Below are 16,683 nucleotides of genomic sequence, written 5' to 3' on the forward strand. Positions count from 1 at the left end.
TCTGTGATTAAATTACATAAGACCGTAACTCCCATCTTGCTAGCAGACACTTTCTCTTGTTGGATGAAGCAAAGAGGCCCATGGGTGAGGAACTGAGGGCAGCCTCTGGCTGAGAGCCAGTGAAGACCTGAGGCCCCCAGTCCAACAGCTCCAGGGAAAAGTAATGCTGCCAACAAAGTGAACAGAACAAGATCCTTCCTCAGGTAGGTGTTCAGATGAGACCCCCCCATCCTGGCCAACACCTTGAGTGCAGCCTTATGAGAGATTCTGAAACAGAGGACCCCAGTGAAGTCATGCCCAACTCCTGACCCAGAGAAACCATGAGATAATAAATGTATGTTAAGTTACTACATGTGATCATTTGTTATAAAGCAATAGTCATAATAGAACCCCAAGTGAAATAATACCTTCCTGTTTCCCACCCTCTCCCAGCATCCTCTGTCTCCCTTATTTTGCTGTATTTTTCTTAATAGAGCATTGGTACCTCATATGTTATATATTTATCCTTTTTTATTTGTCTGACTTCCTTAATAGAATCTGTAAAGGAAGAATTAAGTCTGGTAGGGATTGATGCTTCTGCAATTGGGGCAGAGTAGCTCTTTAAGGAAAAAAATTATAAAACTGTGAAACAAATTCAGGTATAAAATTAAATATTCGTTTAGAATGAGGAAAGCAATCTGAGCAAGTTACATAGTTTTAAAAGCTGAAAAATACTCCAAAAATAACATGTATTTTACTAGTTGCCTGACATACTTCTGTAATACTTTTCGCGTATAGTTTTTGGCTCTACATCTTTTGATCACCTGTTCACCTGACAATTTTATAAAATCATAGTCTCTAAAAGCATTTAATTTTTTGGCATGGTAAAATGAATTTTTACAATTATTACTTATAGTTAAAAAATGTTTCCTTTCAGAAGCTGTTGTGGCTGAGCAGTAACAAGCCTGGCTAGTATCCATGAGGATGCAGGTTTGATCCCTGGCCTCGCTCAGTGGGTTAAGGATCCAGCGTTTCCCTGAGCTGTGGTGTAGGTTGCAGAATCTGGCGTTGCAGTGGCTGTCATGTAGGCCAGCAGCTGTAGCTCCAATTCGACCCCTGGCCTGGGAATTTCCATATGCTGCAAATGTGGCCCTAAAAGGCAAAAAGAAAAGAAAGAAAAGTTCCTTTCATTTTTGTGACTCCTTCATGTAAATATTTACAACTTTTCTAGCATTATACAGGAACTACATTTAAAGGCACCTCGAATTTTCTTTTACAGGGATTAATCCAGAAACTTTTTGAACTGATGGCATCTATTAACCAGTTTGCTGTTAATGTCTTTGTTGAAATATGTTATGGTTAGGATACAAAGAGACAGTGATCTGAACTTCCACATCTTGAATAAAAATATCAGGCATGTGAATGCATGGGAAGGCGCCTGCAAAATGAGGGTCCCCGGAACTTAAGCTTCACTTGTTTTATGGTAAATGTGCACTTGTCCCTAAGACTAGCGACTTTGCCTATTTTGTTTACTGCTTTATTTCTCAGTACTCAGAATAGTGCCCTTCATCTACATGGTTGTAGATCAGTAATAATCAACTGATTAACAGAGAGACTCTGTTAATCAACTGATTAACAGAGAGATTGTTGCACCTTTCCACCTAACAAAAAGTTATGCATATAATGAGATCAATAAAGACCAGGTTCTTTAATAAATATAAGGTCTGGACTGGTTCAATGGAAGATGCTTGAATGCAGGTTAAAAGACCAATAAATATGTACATAGATATATGTATATGTAGAAATATGTACACAGATATATGTATATACAAATACACACAAATCTTATTTTCTTTTTAGAATTTTAAAGAACATCTAGCGACCCCTAGCAAGAAGACTGATTATATTTTAGAGTGATGGGGTGGCAGAAGTGTGCCAGTGCTGGAAGTACAAGGACGAGGAGGAGGAGGAGGATTTTCTTTTCAGGGCTGCACCTGTGGCACATGGACGTTCCTGGGCTAGGGGTTGAATTGGAGCTGCAGCTTCAGGCCTACACCACAGCCACAGCAACATGGGATCTGAGCAGCATCTGTGACTTAAGCCACAGCTTACAGGGACATCAGATCCTTAACCCACTGAGCGAGGCCAGGGATTGAACCTACATCCTCACGGACACTATGCTGGGTTCTTAACCCACTGAGCCACAACTCTGGATTGTTATTTTTTTTTTTAACTAAAAGAATCTGGAGTTTCCACTATGGTGCAATGGGATCAGTGACATCTCTGCAGCACCAGGATGCAGGTTCGATACCCAGCCCAGCACAGTAGGTTAAAGGATCCGGTGTTGCTGCAGCTATGGTGTATGCTGCAACTGTGGCTCAGATCTGATCCCTGGCCTGCGAACTCCATATGCCACTGGGCGGCCAAAAAAGGAAAAAAAAAAAAAAATCCACATGCTGGGCAAGACCAATAGTATTTCATAGAGCCTAAAAGCTTGGCTTCTGAGGCTTGAATAGCTCTGTGAACCTGGGGCAAGTTCCTTATCTGATATAAGCCTCCACTTTTTCAAATGTGAAACAGACTTATCTATGAGCCTACCTCCTTGTGATCAGACAAGCGTGTATAAAACTCTCAACCTGGTGTCCAGCCAAAGATGAACGCTTCGTAAAGCCAGCTTGTTTTTGTTAGATTTTATTATGAATATATGTTACCGATGATAGACTACTTTGAAAAATTTAAAAGGCATACCAATTTGTGATCCCACTTTTCACCTCTCACATGAAAAACATACCCTGAATCAGTTTCCATTTAAGTTTCTGAGAAGTGCTGTGTAATGGGTAGGAGGCCGGCGAGTCTGCATTTTGCTGAGACACATTCAAAGTGCACCATGAGAGCCAAGAAAACATTATCAGCTCCATGGACCCACCAGGAAGCCCCAGCAGGAAGTGAGGTTACTCAGACCCTGACTTTCAAACTAAGAAAACAAACTTCAAACCCTCAAGTGTAGTTAATCATTACCTAGGATATGTATGACAATGGAAAATGGTCATAGGTCACATTAGATCCTTTGAACACATACATGATTACAGGAAATTCCCAACAGCACTGTCTTCATGCTAAAAGGAAAATAATGCAGAAATAATTTGGAAAACTCTTCTCAAGAAAATAAAGCAACTAAATTTAGAAATTAGAGGCCCCTAAGAAAAATGACCACACATTCACTGTATATACAGATTTAAGCCCTACAGTGTCTAGTTTACAGCTAAAGTACTTAAAAGGAGATGGGGAGGGGAGAGCAGTGCTAAAGCCAAAAGCACAAAATGACCCTTAAAACTGCTTTTGGAATATAGCAGTATAACATATTCCTGCTTTCATTAAGAAAGAAAACTTCTATTTTCTTTTAACTTTTTTTTTTTTGGAGTGTTAAATGTTACATTCAATATGGATTCAGGAACTACCATTCTCCTCCACAGGTGACACTGGAAATGGAAAGCAGACCTCCTGGAGGAGCTGCATAGAATCCTCCAATGCCTCCCATGTCTGACACTCTACTGCCCGTATAATAGGCAGATCATTAAGGTCCCTTAAAATAGGGATGATAAAAATGGATGAGTACCAAGGAAATGGGTTTTGAAAAGTAACATTATATCATCTTTTCCAGGGTGCAAAATACTTTTCTATTCGTAATTCCATTTGCTCCTCCCAAAGACCTTGCAAAGGAGGCAATAGTTTGCTTATAACTTATCCAAAGTCACCCAGAAAAATGGCATTAAGATGAAAATTTAATCTTCAAAGCTAGAGTTTTTTCCATGATGCCATGAACATTTATACATGTTTATTTAGCATAGTGGGAATAATTTTGTCCCTCGGGGTCATTTGTTAATGAAGGTCTGGACACAATTGTGTTGTCACACTGCTTCCAAGAAGGGGAGTGTCTACTGATATTTAGTGGGTGGAGGCCAGGGATGCTGCTCAATATCCCACAGTGCACAGGACAGCCCTTCCTGCCATCCCCACCGCTCCATCCCCCCAGAAGACGGATCTGTTCTCAAATGTCAATAATGCTGAAGTCACCGTGGTGGTTTAAAAACATATCAGGGACTTACTTGATTCTCTCCCCATCAAAATGCTAAGGAAATTTCTTCCTAGAATCTAGATAGGGCTTGGTGATTGCTTAGATGAATAGAGGCAGTGGCAATGATTTCTGAGTCTAGGTTAGGAAAGACCATGCAGTTTCTGCCGGTGTTGAGGAGGACACTTACCTTTGGATCCCTAAGACACCTTGCAAGAAGTTGGGCCACCCAGAGGGTGCCATGCTGGGACCTCTTGAGGAGAGAAAGCTGCCTACACTCTCATGGTAACCATAGGAGAAACCTCAAGCCAGAACTGCCCAGCCAAGCTCTTCTCAAAGTTCTATGCAAGAAACCATGAGAGGTGATAAATAACAGTTGTCATTTTAAGTCATTCAGTTTTAGAGTGGTTGGTTACATGGCAACAGCTAATGAGAACAATCTCCAGATTCAAAGACTCAAAAGTCAAATGCTCTAACAGATAAAAGGTCTCCTCTTTCCCCCAAAGGGTTCTGACCCATGAAAGTATGGAAATCTTAACCAGAGAACTGCCACTCCTCAAAAGTGAAAATGGATTACAATCCATCTGTGGGAAACAGATGAGAAGGAGTTTATCAAAGACATATTCAGAAGAAATTCTGAGGGCTATCTTGAAATGATGGACTGTGGGTTGGGGTCCTGGGCTTTAATCATTTCAAAAGCTGGCTACTGTAAAAATGAGTCATTTACTAGCTGATTTCCTGAGGTTTCTTCTAGTTCTAAATTCTAGGACATACTACTCAACATATATTTTTCAAAAGATAGGCATTTTTAAGTTATAACTTGAAAATGTACTCTGATGAATATAAAGGGTGAGAATTAAAATAAATATGACGCACCAGTTTGCATTCACCAAATTGCAAAAAGTTACAAAAAATAAATTAAAATCTAATGTTAATAAAATTGGTAAAATCAAACATTACTAGTGACCATTGTGTTCCATAGTCAACAAAAGCCAAAAAAACACTCATAATCTTTGACCCAGTAATGTCTCGTTTGGAAATTGTTCAAAAGGAGAAAAAAAAAGAAAAAGCTTCTTGTACAATGATATTTATAGCTACATTACTTGCAGTCGGGAAAAAAACCCACAGGAAACAACCTAAATATCCAACAATGAGACAATAGTTAACCATGACATGGCAGGATGCATTAATGTAAAGTTATAAATATGATGGCCACATGGAAAAGTATACACAAAAGATATCAAGTAAAAAAGGTAAGCCAGTTATTTTCACATAAATGGTCAATCTATCTATGAAAAGTTACATTCACACTTATAAATATTGAAAAAAATGTATTTTTTCTGTTAGTATATATATTTTGGTATATGTCATTATCATAAGGATAGTGAAATACTTTGCTTTATAAAGAAAAGCTGTAAGCTGAAATCATTAATCAAGTTTAGTATCTGGATGAACATATTTATTACATACTATCCTTTTTGTTTGTTTGTTTTTTGGTGTTTTTTTTTAAGGGCTGCACCCATGGCATACTGTTCCCAGGCTACAGGTCTCATCGTGGCTATAGCTGCCGGCCTAGGCGACAGCCACAGCCACGCCAGATCCGAGCCGCGTCTGAGACCTACACCACAGCTCAAGGCAACACCAGATCCTTAACCCACCAAGAGAAGCCAGGATGGAACCCACAACCTTATGGTTCCTAGTCAGATTTGTTTCCACTGTGCCACGACAGGAACTCCCGCATTCTTTTTTTATTTAAAATTTTTTTACCAATCATTTTCTGGGTGCTTATTATGGTCTAGGTCCTGGGAATACAATGATAAATAGGCTGAAAGGTAATCTTTAAGAATGTATTCAGAGGGAGACAGTCAGGCTGAAGATAAATCATGCTGCTTTATGAGAACATAAAAGGGGAACAGGAAAGGGTTTTGGGGGGAAAATCTCAGGACAGGACAGGATTTGGAGTTACGAGCTGCAAAAGATGCTTACATGTCCTAATGCTTTTATTCATCTTATTACTTGTAAACAGAGGTATCCCACTGAGACATTTCAAGACAAAGAAACATTCTAAAAGCAAACAAACGCTATCAAATAAGTAAAAAAATGTTTTAATCGACCAACTAAAGGAATATTTTAGCAAATTTGGGTAAACCCACAAATAGAGGATTTCTGGCATGGAGTAGCTAGAAGGAACTAGGGAGTTTCCAGTTTGGCATTCATTCAGAATGTGTGCCTTTAATCCGTGTTACAGTAGCCGTCACACATGTTTCATTCATCTTTCATTCAGCAAAACTCGACTTGGCACAAATGGAGAAGACTGGACCCTGTCTTCTCAGAGTCTGAAATTTACAGGACTTAGAGCCAAGTAGACCGATCATCAAGATAGGATGTGACAAGTGCTATGAAAGGGTCCATGTGAGGAGGACAACTAAATTGGATTAGGGATTGGGAAGGCTTCCTAAGGTGCCAGAGCCTCAGTGAAATTGAGACTTGATGGATGTACAGAATAGAGGTTGGGGGCAAAATTGCGTTTTAGAAACAGAGAAAGCAGATAGAGGTAAGAAAACCATAGGACTGTACTCTTAAAAAGGGCTAAGGTCCTATCTCATTTGAACCAGAGCCAAAAAAAGGTTTTAAAGTGACACTAATATGCTGAAGTATGTTATCTGGGGGCAAGCACTGTTACAATAAAAGGGACTTCTTGATTCCTGCATGCTGTGGTCTGCATGTTTGTGTCCTGCCAAACTTCCTTTGTCAAAAGTCTACCCTCCAAAAATAATGGTATTAGGAAGTGGGGCCTTTGGGGGGTGCTTAGGCTTTGCCTTCTTGAATGAGATTAGTGCCTCATAAAAGAGGCTCCAGAGAGACCCCCTAGTCCCTTCCATATATGAAAACAAAGCAAAAAGGGCCCTGGCTATGAACCGGGAAGTGGACTCTCACCGCAATGCAACCACACTGGCCCCTTGATCTTAGACTCCCCAGCCTCCAGAACTGTGAGAAACACATTTCTGTTGTTTATAAACCGTCTAGTCTGTGGTATTTTGTTAATAGCAACCTGAAAGAACTAAGACACTCTATGATATTTACATAAATTATTTATCTAACCATCTTCCAATTTTGCATTAAGACTTTTTCATCTAGACTATGTATTTCCATTTTTTTTTAACTGAAAGGAAAATAAAGATCACATACAAGTACCTCAATTTCCAAGGCTATGTCCATACCCCCTACCCCCCCCCCCCCGCCTTGGAACAATGTTAATAACTACACAGAAAAGTCAGTCAATGACTCTGAAATATCTATTTCACCTACTAGCATTCAGAATATGGTTACAAAAAGGTTATAGAATTCAGAAGGTGCAGTGTCCATATTCTAACAAGCATGTAAGAAGCTATTAAGTTAAAAGACCTGAAGAAAACTTGTAAACAATTTGGAATAGAGTTATCTGACTGAACTGACCAGAAGCCAGCTTTCATTCAGTCTGCATTTCGACATGGTATCCATGGAAATGAGATCAGGCCTGCACAAAGACAAACAAAAGCCACCTTCGAATGATTCAGGACAACGACAATTGCCAATGTTCAAGGCATCCATGGGCACAATAGCTTTGCACACGCTCTTCAGACCACAATGAAATAATCCCTTACACTGACAATACAGCATCCATCAGTTTTTTTCATTGCTCTGTTTAAATATTAACCTCATTTTTACACAGGAAGCCTTTCAGTGATCAGGAGTTATGTCTGGCTTCTGTAGTAAAAAACTCTATTCACTTTAAACTCATTTAAGGAAGAATTGAGGTTACTCTTTCAGAATATAGACTAATAGTGCAGGAATCTTCACTAACAAAAGCCCAGCTCCTATGAACTGTCTGGTCAACAGAACAGACAATTCTTTCAAAGGAAGAAACATATATTTGAAAATTATGAACAGTCCCAATAGTCAATGGACCTGAAAACATTGTGAAAATATGCAGTTCAAGTCTATACTGGTTAGTAAATGTAATTTATGTGTAAAAGGGTCAGCAGGCATAGACTGGATAAAACACTTGACTATAAGTACTTAGAACTAATTATAACCTCAACAAAATTAAGAAGAGACCATAATTTCTTTTCTAATTTACATTAAATGGAAATGTTTAAAAAGCCTTGACATTGTCACTGCAGCTGCTGGGGTTGCTGCTGTGGGACAGGTTTGATCCCTAGCCTGGGAACTTCCACATGCCATGGGCATGGCCAAAATTGTTTTTTATTTATTTTTTTTAAAGCCTTGAAAAAAACCCACTAAGTTACACAAAATAAAAGGGCTTTAACATTTTACAAACAGAACCTTTCGAAGACAATACTGTGCTACATGCGACTCTGATTTCCAAAGTTTGTTTTGAGCTTTATTATACTGGATAAAAATAAAGCATTAAAAGCTTAACTGGAGAAACATAAATCTCTAGTTCTGAAAGAATTGCTTTGTTTTTTACGAAATATAACTAAAGCACTGAACTTTAGTTCTACTGAAAGAATTGGAATGTTGTTACATATCACATACCCTAAAAACAGCACCAAGTTTATTCGGTACAACTGCTTTAGTTCCTTACTAGGGTAAGTATGTTCTAAAACAAACAAAAGTGCATCCATGGGCTTCCTCGTCAACCCAAGCAGCCACATTGGAGGGTGGGAGGCATGAATCCATAGCTCTGCTATCTTCCCCTCTCTGCATGCCTTGATCAAACTCACCCTGCTCTCATCAGTGAACACCCTCTATATCCCATAGTCCAGAACCTGCTTCGCCTTCCTTCACATGATCATCTGTGGTTTCTAATCTGTCGCTGGCTGCTGTTGCTGTGGGCATCCAATTTTCCCTCCCTCTTTTCTCCTTGACAGCCTCCTTTCCATGGACATGAGTGCCCCTCTTCTCCTCTCCTCTTGTGTCCCCCACTCCTGCCATATACAGATGCCTCCATGTAATTTTAATTTTCTTTTTTTTTTTGACTGCACCTATGCTATGCGGAAGTTCCCATGCAGTGACAACACTGGATTCTTAACCACTAGGCCACCAGGGAACTCCTCAATGTAATTTTCAAATCTACATGTACACCATGCAATACCATAAGTGACAAATTTTTTAAAAATCTCACAATAATAAAGCTTTTGCACATCTGCATGCGTTGTCTGTGTGTTTTTAAGGCGGCTACTCCCGCCTGGTCCCTGTAGCTCCTCTCTCCTCTCTCCCTGACATTGTCCACATCCCTCACCTTCCACTTACTCCTCTGCCCACTCCACTTCCTGCTTCTTTCCTTCCATGGATGCTGCCCTCACCCAGGCAGTCAGACCTGCCTGACTCCTGTGAAGAAGTTGATCCTATGGACCTACTCTTCCTCCTCGAAGCAGTGCCCACTTTCTGCAGTCCTCTTTCTCCTTCTCCAGCTGCACCTTCTTCCTCCTGTGGCATCTCTGCCTCCTCAAGTGAACCTCTAAGGTAGCTCCTCAGGTAGCCCTCAAAGTTGCCTTCTAGTCTCTCTCCGTCTGCCGCATCAATGTCATGTCTTCAATCACTCCCCATCTCGCACACACTCCTGTTTCTAACACCACTCTATGTAACCATCTCCTCCCCAGGTGTGGACACTGGGACAGCTCATCTTTCTCCGACCTGCCCTCCTTCGGCACCCTCTGTTCCAGTGAATGTCACTCCCCAGAGCTGTTCACATCAGAAACCCTGGCATCAGTCTTACCTTCTCCCTCTCTCCCTGCCACCAACGTAAATCAGTCTCCCAGCACTATCCGTTCTTCCTAAAATCTTTCACATCTGTCCCCAGCTACCTTTCCCCGTTGCCACCATCTGAGTTTTGACCACCGTCATTTCTCCACTGCCAGGCTAAACTCACCCTGAAACCAGACCCAGTTCTTGCCTAAGTGCTTTTGATGCCTTCAGTCCTGCTTCCCTTCACCATCCCCCGACTGCCCCTGCTGTCAGATGCTCTGCAAGGAGCCAATATGAGCATGTCACTCCCCTGCCTAAGCCCCTTTTCAGAGCTTTCCCACCATCCTCAGGATAAACTCCATGTTTCCTTCTAGGGTTTACAAGGCCTTTTGTGGCAAGGTGCCTACTTACCTCCCATCTCTCGCTTCCTGTGAACACCTTGAACAACATGTTCTGGGCATAACAACTTTCTCCTTTCCGATTCAAGCATCTAAAACAGCTGGCCCAGGAACTAAGAGACTTGGGTCCTATTCCTGATTATGTTACCATATTATAGCTTCCAATCATTAAAAAAAATCAGACTCTGACCTCCAAGGCCCTTCACAGTAGACCTGAATGGTAAGGATTATTTCCTGCCCCATGACCACCTCACTGGAGGCTTGACACTTACATGTGTCACCATGATGCTTCTCCATCCTCTCAACTCTAGTTCTGTATCACTCCTTCAGCAATTATGTGAGACCATATGACATCTATTATGTTATAGAAACCTATGTCACATCTGTATGTTACAGGCATAGACAACACACACACAAAAAAAAATCAGGGCGTTCCCGTTGTGATGCAGTGGTTAACGAATCCGACTAGGAAGCATGAGGTTGCGGGTGGAGTCCTGGCTTTGCTCAGTGGCTTAAGGGTCTGGCGTTGCCGTGAGCTGTGGTGTAGGTCAGATCCTGCGTTGCTGTGGCTCTGGCGTAGGCTAGCAGCTATAGCTCTGATTTGACCCCTAGCCTGGGAACCTCTATATGCCTCAGGAGCGGCCCAAGAAATGGCAAAAAGACCCCCCCCCCAAAAAAAATCACTACACATGGACATTTTTAAAGACATCAAGAGGTTCAATAGCTCCAAATTTCAATAACTTAAAATCTCAAAAAAGCCAATATCAAAGACTCACTTCCTTTCTCACTTTCCGCTAGGCCAGTGTATTGGCTTTATCTCCAGGCTAGCTGACATCATGGCTAAAGGATGGCAATAGCTGTTTCAAGATTCACATCTAGATCTGAGAATATGCTTATTAATTAGCATTTCTCTTAGGAATGAAAAATTCTTTCTTTAGATTATATGTCTACATTGGAAACAGGCGAGAGGTCTGGGACCACCAGCACTGGGTCAGTCCAATTACCTTTCAACATCTCCTTGCTGTGTATAGGAGGGCTTCACCCAATAATGGGACCGCTGTCAGAATGGAGGATGGCCGGGTGTGAAATTGGTTAGGCATCCCCCGCTCCACACCGCCCAGGGACTGAAATAATGTCCTCCCCTCATGTGTTGACTTGTTTCTAAATGGACTGCAACCTCTCTGGACCACACTTCAAGTTTCTTATGGTTCCACATTGGACCCAGCTCATTACCTTACATAAAGCAAGTGTTGCATAAAGATATGATCAAAAACTAGTTTTAAGGAATCCACTGAAGCCAGAGCAACAAAGCACCTGTGCACCATCAGAAGGGGGAATCGCAGGAATCGCTTTCAAACACAGAACCTACTGCTGCGTCAGGACGTCTGGTATCGAGGTTCTTCTCCTCCAAAAGCCATTATCCTGTGTGTCTGGCGAGGTAAATCATTAGTTACCATAACAAACGAAAAGACACACATACTCACACCCTCCCTATCTTTGACTTGCTGATTGGAGTAACTGCTTTCCATGGTTCTTTCTGTTTTATGCTGTGCTCTTTCCAGAATGTCCCCAGCTAAGCAGAGCTGATAGAGCAGAATAAAGCTCGTGACTTGAGTGGTAACAGTTACATGATATCAAGAGATAGTTTTGGTCCCAAATTATTTTCCCCATTCTTTCTGAAATTCTTTATTTTTGACACACTGTCTGAATAGTCTTTAATTTGCTGAATGTCTAAAGAATTCCATCATGAGAAGCTCATCTCTTTCCATTAAGAAGCTTCTCTGTTTTAATATGCCCAAGGCTGTTAGCACACTAAGACAGGAGCAGTCATCACCTGCTTTAGAGGGAATTCACTTGAACTGACGCATTCTCCTTGGCATTGAAATCTACCTATCTTGGTAGTCATCTCAAAACAACACCTTAACAGGCAACACCGGAATTTTAATTTGTTAGGAAACAGAAGGTGCAATGCTAACATTTTAGCAATTACTTCCAAACCCGGCTATATATCAGAAATGTATGAATAATTGTTTTAAAGACCAGATCCTGAGCCCCAATCCATGAACATGAATCAAAACAGTGGCTCATGAACCAGTATTTAGGAGAGCAAAGCTTAGTGTTGGTCTGGCAGCTGTAGTAGGATAGCTGGCCGGGGGTGGGGGGTGGGTGGGGATTACTTTATCAGATGGTGGTTGAAGGCTGTTGAGGGGCCAAGGTTGAGAGGAACGAGGTCATTGAGGGTGGGTGCAAGAAATGAGAGGTTATATCAAACTTCTTTTTTTGTTATAAAAACCTCCCCACTTTATAATTTTATTTGGGGTTGTCTCTTTTAACCTAGAAGTGAGTTGCAAAGGGATAAGAGACACAGGGGGAAAGCATGAAGGCAGTGAAGGCAAAGAATATAGTCTTCAAAGTATTCTGACACTAAACATGGCATGGTCTGGTGCAGCCAGAGCATAGAAGGGTGTGCACAGTTGCATGGACATGGCTTTGGAGCGTGTGTATCGTGGGTGTGCCTACGTGCAGTATGTGAGCCTGTCTGTGTGTGTGTGCAGGGGGAGTGTGGTAGAGAAGAAGCTAAACAGATGGGCTGCCACCAGATGGTGAAGGATTTTTTACGACATGCAGCGAAATTTGAACTTTGCACTATGTGGGATGGGGAGCCACCAAACGTTTGAGGCAAGGGGGTGACTGGATATAGTTAAGTACTTAGAAAGCTAACATTGGTGTCAAAGAGGAGAACGGAAGGCTAAGAGCCAAACACAGGAAAACCAGTTTAAAAATGATGGGAGTCGAGGAGTTCCCATCCTGGCGCAGCAAAAACCAATCCGACTAGGAACCATGAGGCGGCGGTTTCGAGCCCTGGCCTCCCTTAGTGGATTAGGGATCTGGTGCTGGCTGTGAGCTGTGGTGTAGGTTGCAGACGCAGCTCAGATCTGACGTTGCTGTGGCTGTGGTGATTTGGCCCCTAGCCTGGGAACCTCCACATGCCACTGGTGCGGCCCTAAAAAGCGGGGGGAGGGGGGGGAAATGGTGGGAGCCCAAACACACACAAAAAAGGGAGGGCCTGAACTGGGTAGTAGCAGAAAGCACCCAAATTGGGGAGGACAGAACCCGGAATGGGCTGCATGGCTACAAACAAGGGGGAATCCCTAGTTTTTGTGTTTGCAGGATAATGCTGCCATTAAACAATAACAGACAATGTCAGAGAAAATTTCTGAGAGCAGGTGTTCACATGACCTGGAGACATGGTAAGTTGGATGTGGATACAGAGCATCTAGGTAGAGACACTTGGTAGCAGATGGAAACACATATCCGGAACTCAGGAGAGGAGTCTGCCTGGAGATGCTGACTTGAGCGGGCAGCTGACCCAGAGAGAACTGGTAGAATGAAGAGGAGGAGCCAGCAGGGAATTCTGCAAACACCTTGCTGAGCCAAACAGTCAAGCCTGTGAAGACTAAGGAAGAACAGCCAGGAAAATAGAAGAAAAACAGCGAGAACAGGAGCCAGAGGTGGAGGGTGTTTCAGGAGGAAAAAGCTGCCAAATTACATATAAAAGGAGGATTTGCTTAAGTAAGAAGGAAATTCGAATATTTACAGCCTGAGGGGAAATTAGGGATTTGAAAGTATTCATTAAAGAGGAGGGTGGCTCTGGGGCAGGGTACCAGAGATAGGAGGAGATGAGGCCTGGAGTCCAGCAGAAGGATTACCCTTGGCCGAACAACATACGGGAGACTCTAAGTTACATCATGCATTTAAAAATTACATTTCCCCTTCCTCTGTGGATCTATTATCTAGTTTATGGATTATCCAGGCCTCTTACAGGCTTTCTTTCCCACCCTCGACCTGCCCATTACCATTTCAATGATTGCAGCACTCAAACCAAGGATCATCACTCAATGAAAGCTAAACTAGGAGCATTACTTTTTCTTAAATACCTGAGAGAAGGTTTATGGAAAGCGAATTTGAACCTAAGCATTAAAATGAGGTTTGAGGGTTTCTACAGTGGTTGACTTACATGCTGGAGCCTACGCAAGATGTTTAAACATACGCACATAATGAGTCTTTCATATTTTAATTTTTGGTATTTATACAATCATACATAGATATAATTTATAAACAACTATATGTTATGTATAGTAATGGTGAGTACTCAAAAATTTTATACAGATAGGATCATGCCATTAAACTGCAGCTATCATGAACCTGGAGCTTTCAATTATTCATTTTCCTCTTAGATGTTATTGGTATCAAAAATGATGCTGTGTCCCTGGGAACTCTGGTTGAGATCACAAATGGCAAAGCTTTACTACCATCATCCTGAATTAAGAGAAAACCTGTTCCTTGGGTATGCAAATAACCAGAGCAGGAGGAAGGAATAAACAAACTAGTTATACAGATGTCATTTTAAATCACCTCTGCTGGCTTATTAACCAACCAGGGTAAATATCTCTGTACCTGACTTCATGCCTTGCGGCAGTACATTCCATTGAAGTATTTCTCACTGCCTTTTAAAACACAAGCCTCAACACTTCAAAGAAAATGATGTTATGTTTCCATAGCTTCTGTTAATAATGGGTAATTAAGGGGATATGAAAAGTTTGGGTTAAAATGTCCATTAGCTCTTGAAAAGGTGGTGGAGTCCAGGGACGGATACTTAATGTGAACCTTTCTCTGAAACCCCGAGGTTAGGGTTGATGTGCCCCACCCCACCCCCCGGAAAAAAAAACAAAAACAAAAACAAAAAAAAAACACCTCTTGGGGTCCCAGGAGAGATTTGTGAAATACCAAACACAGGGTTAGGCAAAAAAAACTAATGATGCCTACTCTCTGCTGGGGGTGGGGCCAGTCGTGCAGTTTCTTTCTCTCACCTGGAGAAAACGCTACCCGGTCTTCTGCATTAGATGTCTTTCATGATAATAGCAACTGGCTAAATGCCTCAAAGGAGGGCAGTTTAGGAAACATTTATCCTCTTTGTGAAAATGCCTGAAAAATCAGAGACCATTTTTGTTTGTTTTGATATCTATTTAAACTAGGAAATACAACTGTGACTTCCCCACTCCACCCCTTAAACAAAGTTCTTGAAGTACACCAGAGGCGCTAGATAAGTTCTGGAGAAAGTACTGCTGATGGTCGCGCCACAGCTGGGCACCCCCAAGCTCGTTTCCCCACTTAGAGCAAAAGCAGTCAGGCAATGGGTGGGCCCCGCTTTCTTCGCCCCGCAGTTGGAGATACAGCTGCGGGTAATTCTCCTGTTGCCGCGCCTAAGATCCAGAAAGTAGGAGGAACTTTTCCTGGCCTAAATTTACCTTCGTTAAACAGACGATGTTAAAACAATAAGAGGAAGGTTGAAGGGAAGGAAGAATTGTCCTTTGCCAAGTATTTAAGAGGCACTATGGGAAGAAACATCGATGCTGCGTCCTAAAGAAATGCGGGCATTATTCATCCCCTGGGGTTGAAAAATGAGCATTTTGGGCTCCTAGGCTCTTGCAAAGACACTAAGGCATCTGGTACGGCCCAGGACCAGTTTCCCTCAAGACGCGCAGAACCGAGGGCTCCGGGTCTTGGCGAGGCACCTGTCTGACCCAGGCTGCAGGACTCTGAATCTCCAGGCGCTCCACTAATCTCCACTCCCCCTATGCATGTGTGCGCGTGCGAGTGTGCCTAAGAGCGAAGCGCGCATCAAGTCAACTTTGAAGGGTGCTTTAGAGACAGGGTGAGACATGCCTTATGGTGGCACCGGGAGGGAGAGATCTGCAATGGGGAGTCTTCATCCCGCTCCAGATGGCTAGGAGCCTGGGTCCACGTGGAATCAGAGCGGACTCACACGCCTCTTGAGCCCAGGTTTCGCAGAACTCCTGGCTCCTGCTTCCTGGACCCTCACAGGTCCCTCCCGCAACTCAGGCAGAGCAAACTTGTCGCTTACCTTGAGTGAGCATTAGCAACAGCCGCAGCCGCGCGCCGCTCGTCATTCTTGGCCGCATCCCGAGCCCGCCCTGGGCACTGGAGCTGCTCTGGGTTTGCTCCGGGACCCAAGAACCCCAAAGACTCCCCAGAATTCGTCCCGAGGGCTTCTCTCCCGCTCCCGGCTGTGAGCAGGGAAAAGTTGCCCGGCAGCTCCTGGGGCGCCAAGGCCCGCCCCCGCCCGCTCCTCCCCTTTGACAAAGGCGAACCTGCCCCGGCCCCGCCCCGCCGCCCAGCGAGCTGCACCTGGGCTCCTCCACGCTCCCGGAAACCTCACCTCCACCCGCCACACACCATCCCAGTCCCCGGATCCCAGAAGCTGTGGGGAGGGGGACCGCGGGCCTGGGGGCCTTTCCTGTGGGCACCTCGGACCGGCGAGAGCCAGCCTGTCACGGCCCCGCCCCTTGACAGACTGACGCACGCCGGCGGGAGACCCCTGGCCCCCGGGTGACCCTGGCGCTTTTGCAGCCCTTCCCGTTCCCGGCTCCTGGCAGGGGTGGGACGGCCGAGGGAGGGGGGCAAGGGAGCCGCGAGCCGCAGCCACAGCCACAGTTTTCAGGGGCTGCGCCGTGTGTGCTT

General features: G+C 43.4%; 1 protein-coding gene across 1 annotated transcript in view; it reads right to left on the reverse strand.

The window, feature by feature from the left end:
* Positions 1-16,258, reverse strand: part of ITGA2 (integrin subunit alpha 2) — a 101,341-nt gene extending 85,083 nt beyond the window's left edge. Inside the window, exon 1 of the mRNA XM_047763013.1 lies at positions 16,067-16,258. Coding sequence (XP_047618969.1) covers positions 16,067-16,124 — 58 coding nt within the window. The 5' untranslated portion in view covers positions 16,125-16,258. The remainder of the gene's footprint in view (positions 1-16,066) is intronic.
* Between the last annotated feature and the right edge of the window lie 425 nt (positions 16,259-16,683).

Source organism: Phacochoerus africanus, chromosome 1, assembly GCF_016906955.1.
Source record: "Phacochoerus africanus isolate WHEZ1 chromosome 1, ROS_Pafr_v1, whole genome shotgun sequence".
NCBI classification, from domain to species: domain Eukaryota; kingdom Metazoa; phylum Chordata; class Mammalia; order Artiodactyla; family Suidae; genus Phacochoerus; species Phacochoerus africanus.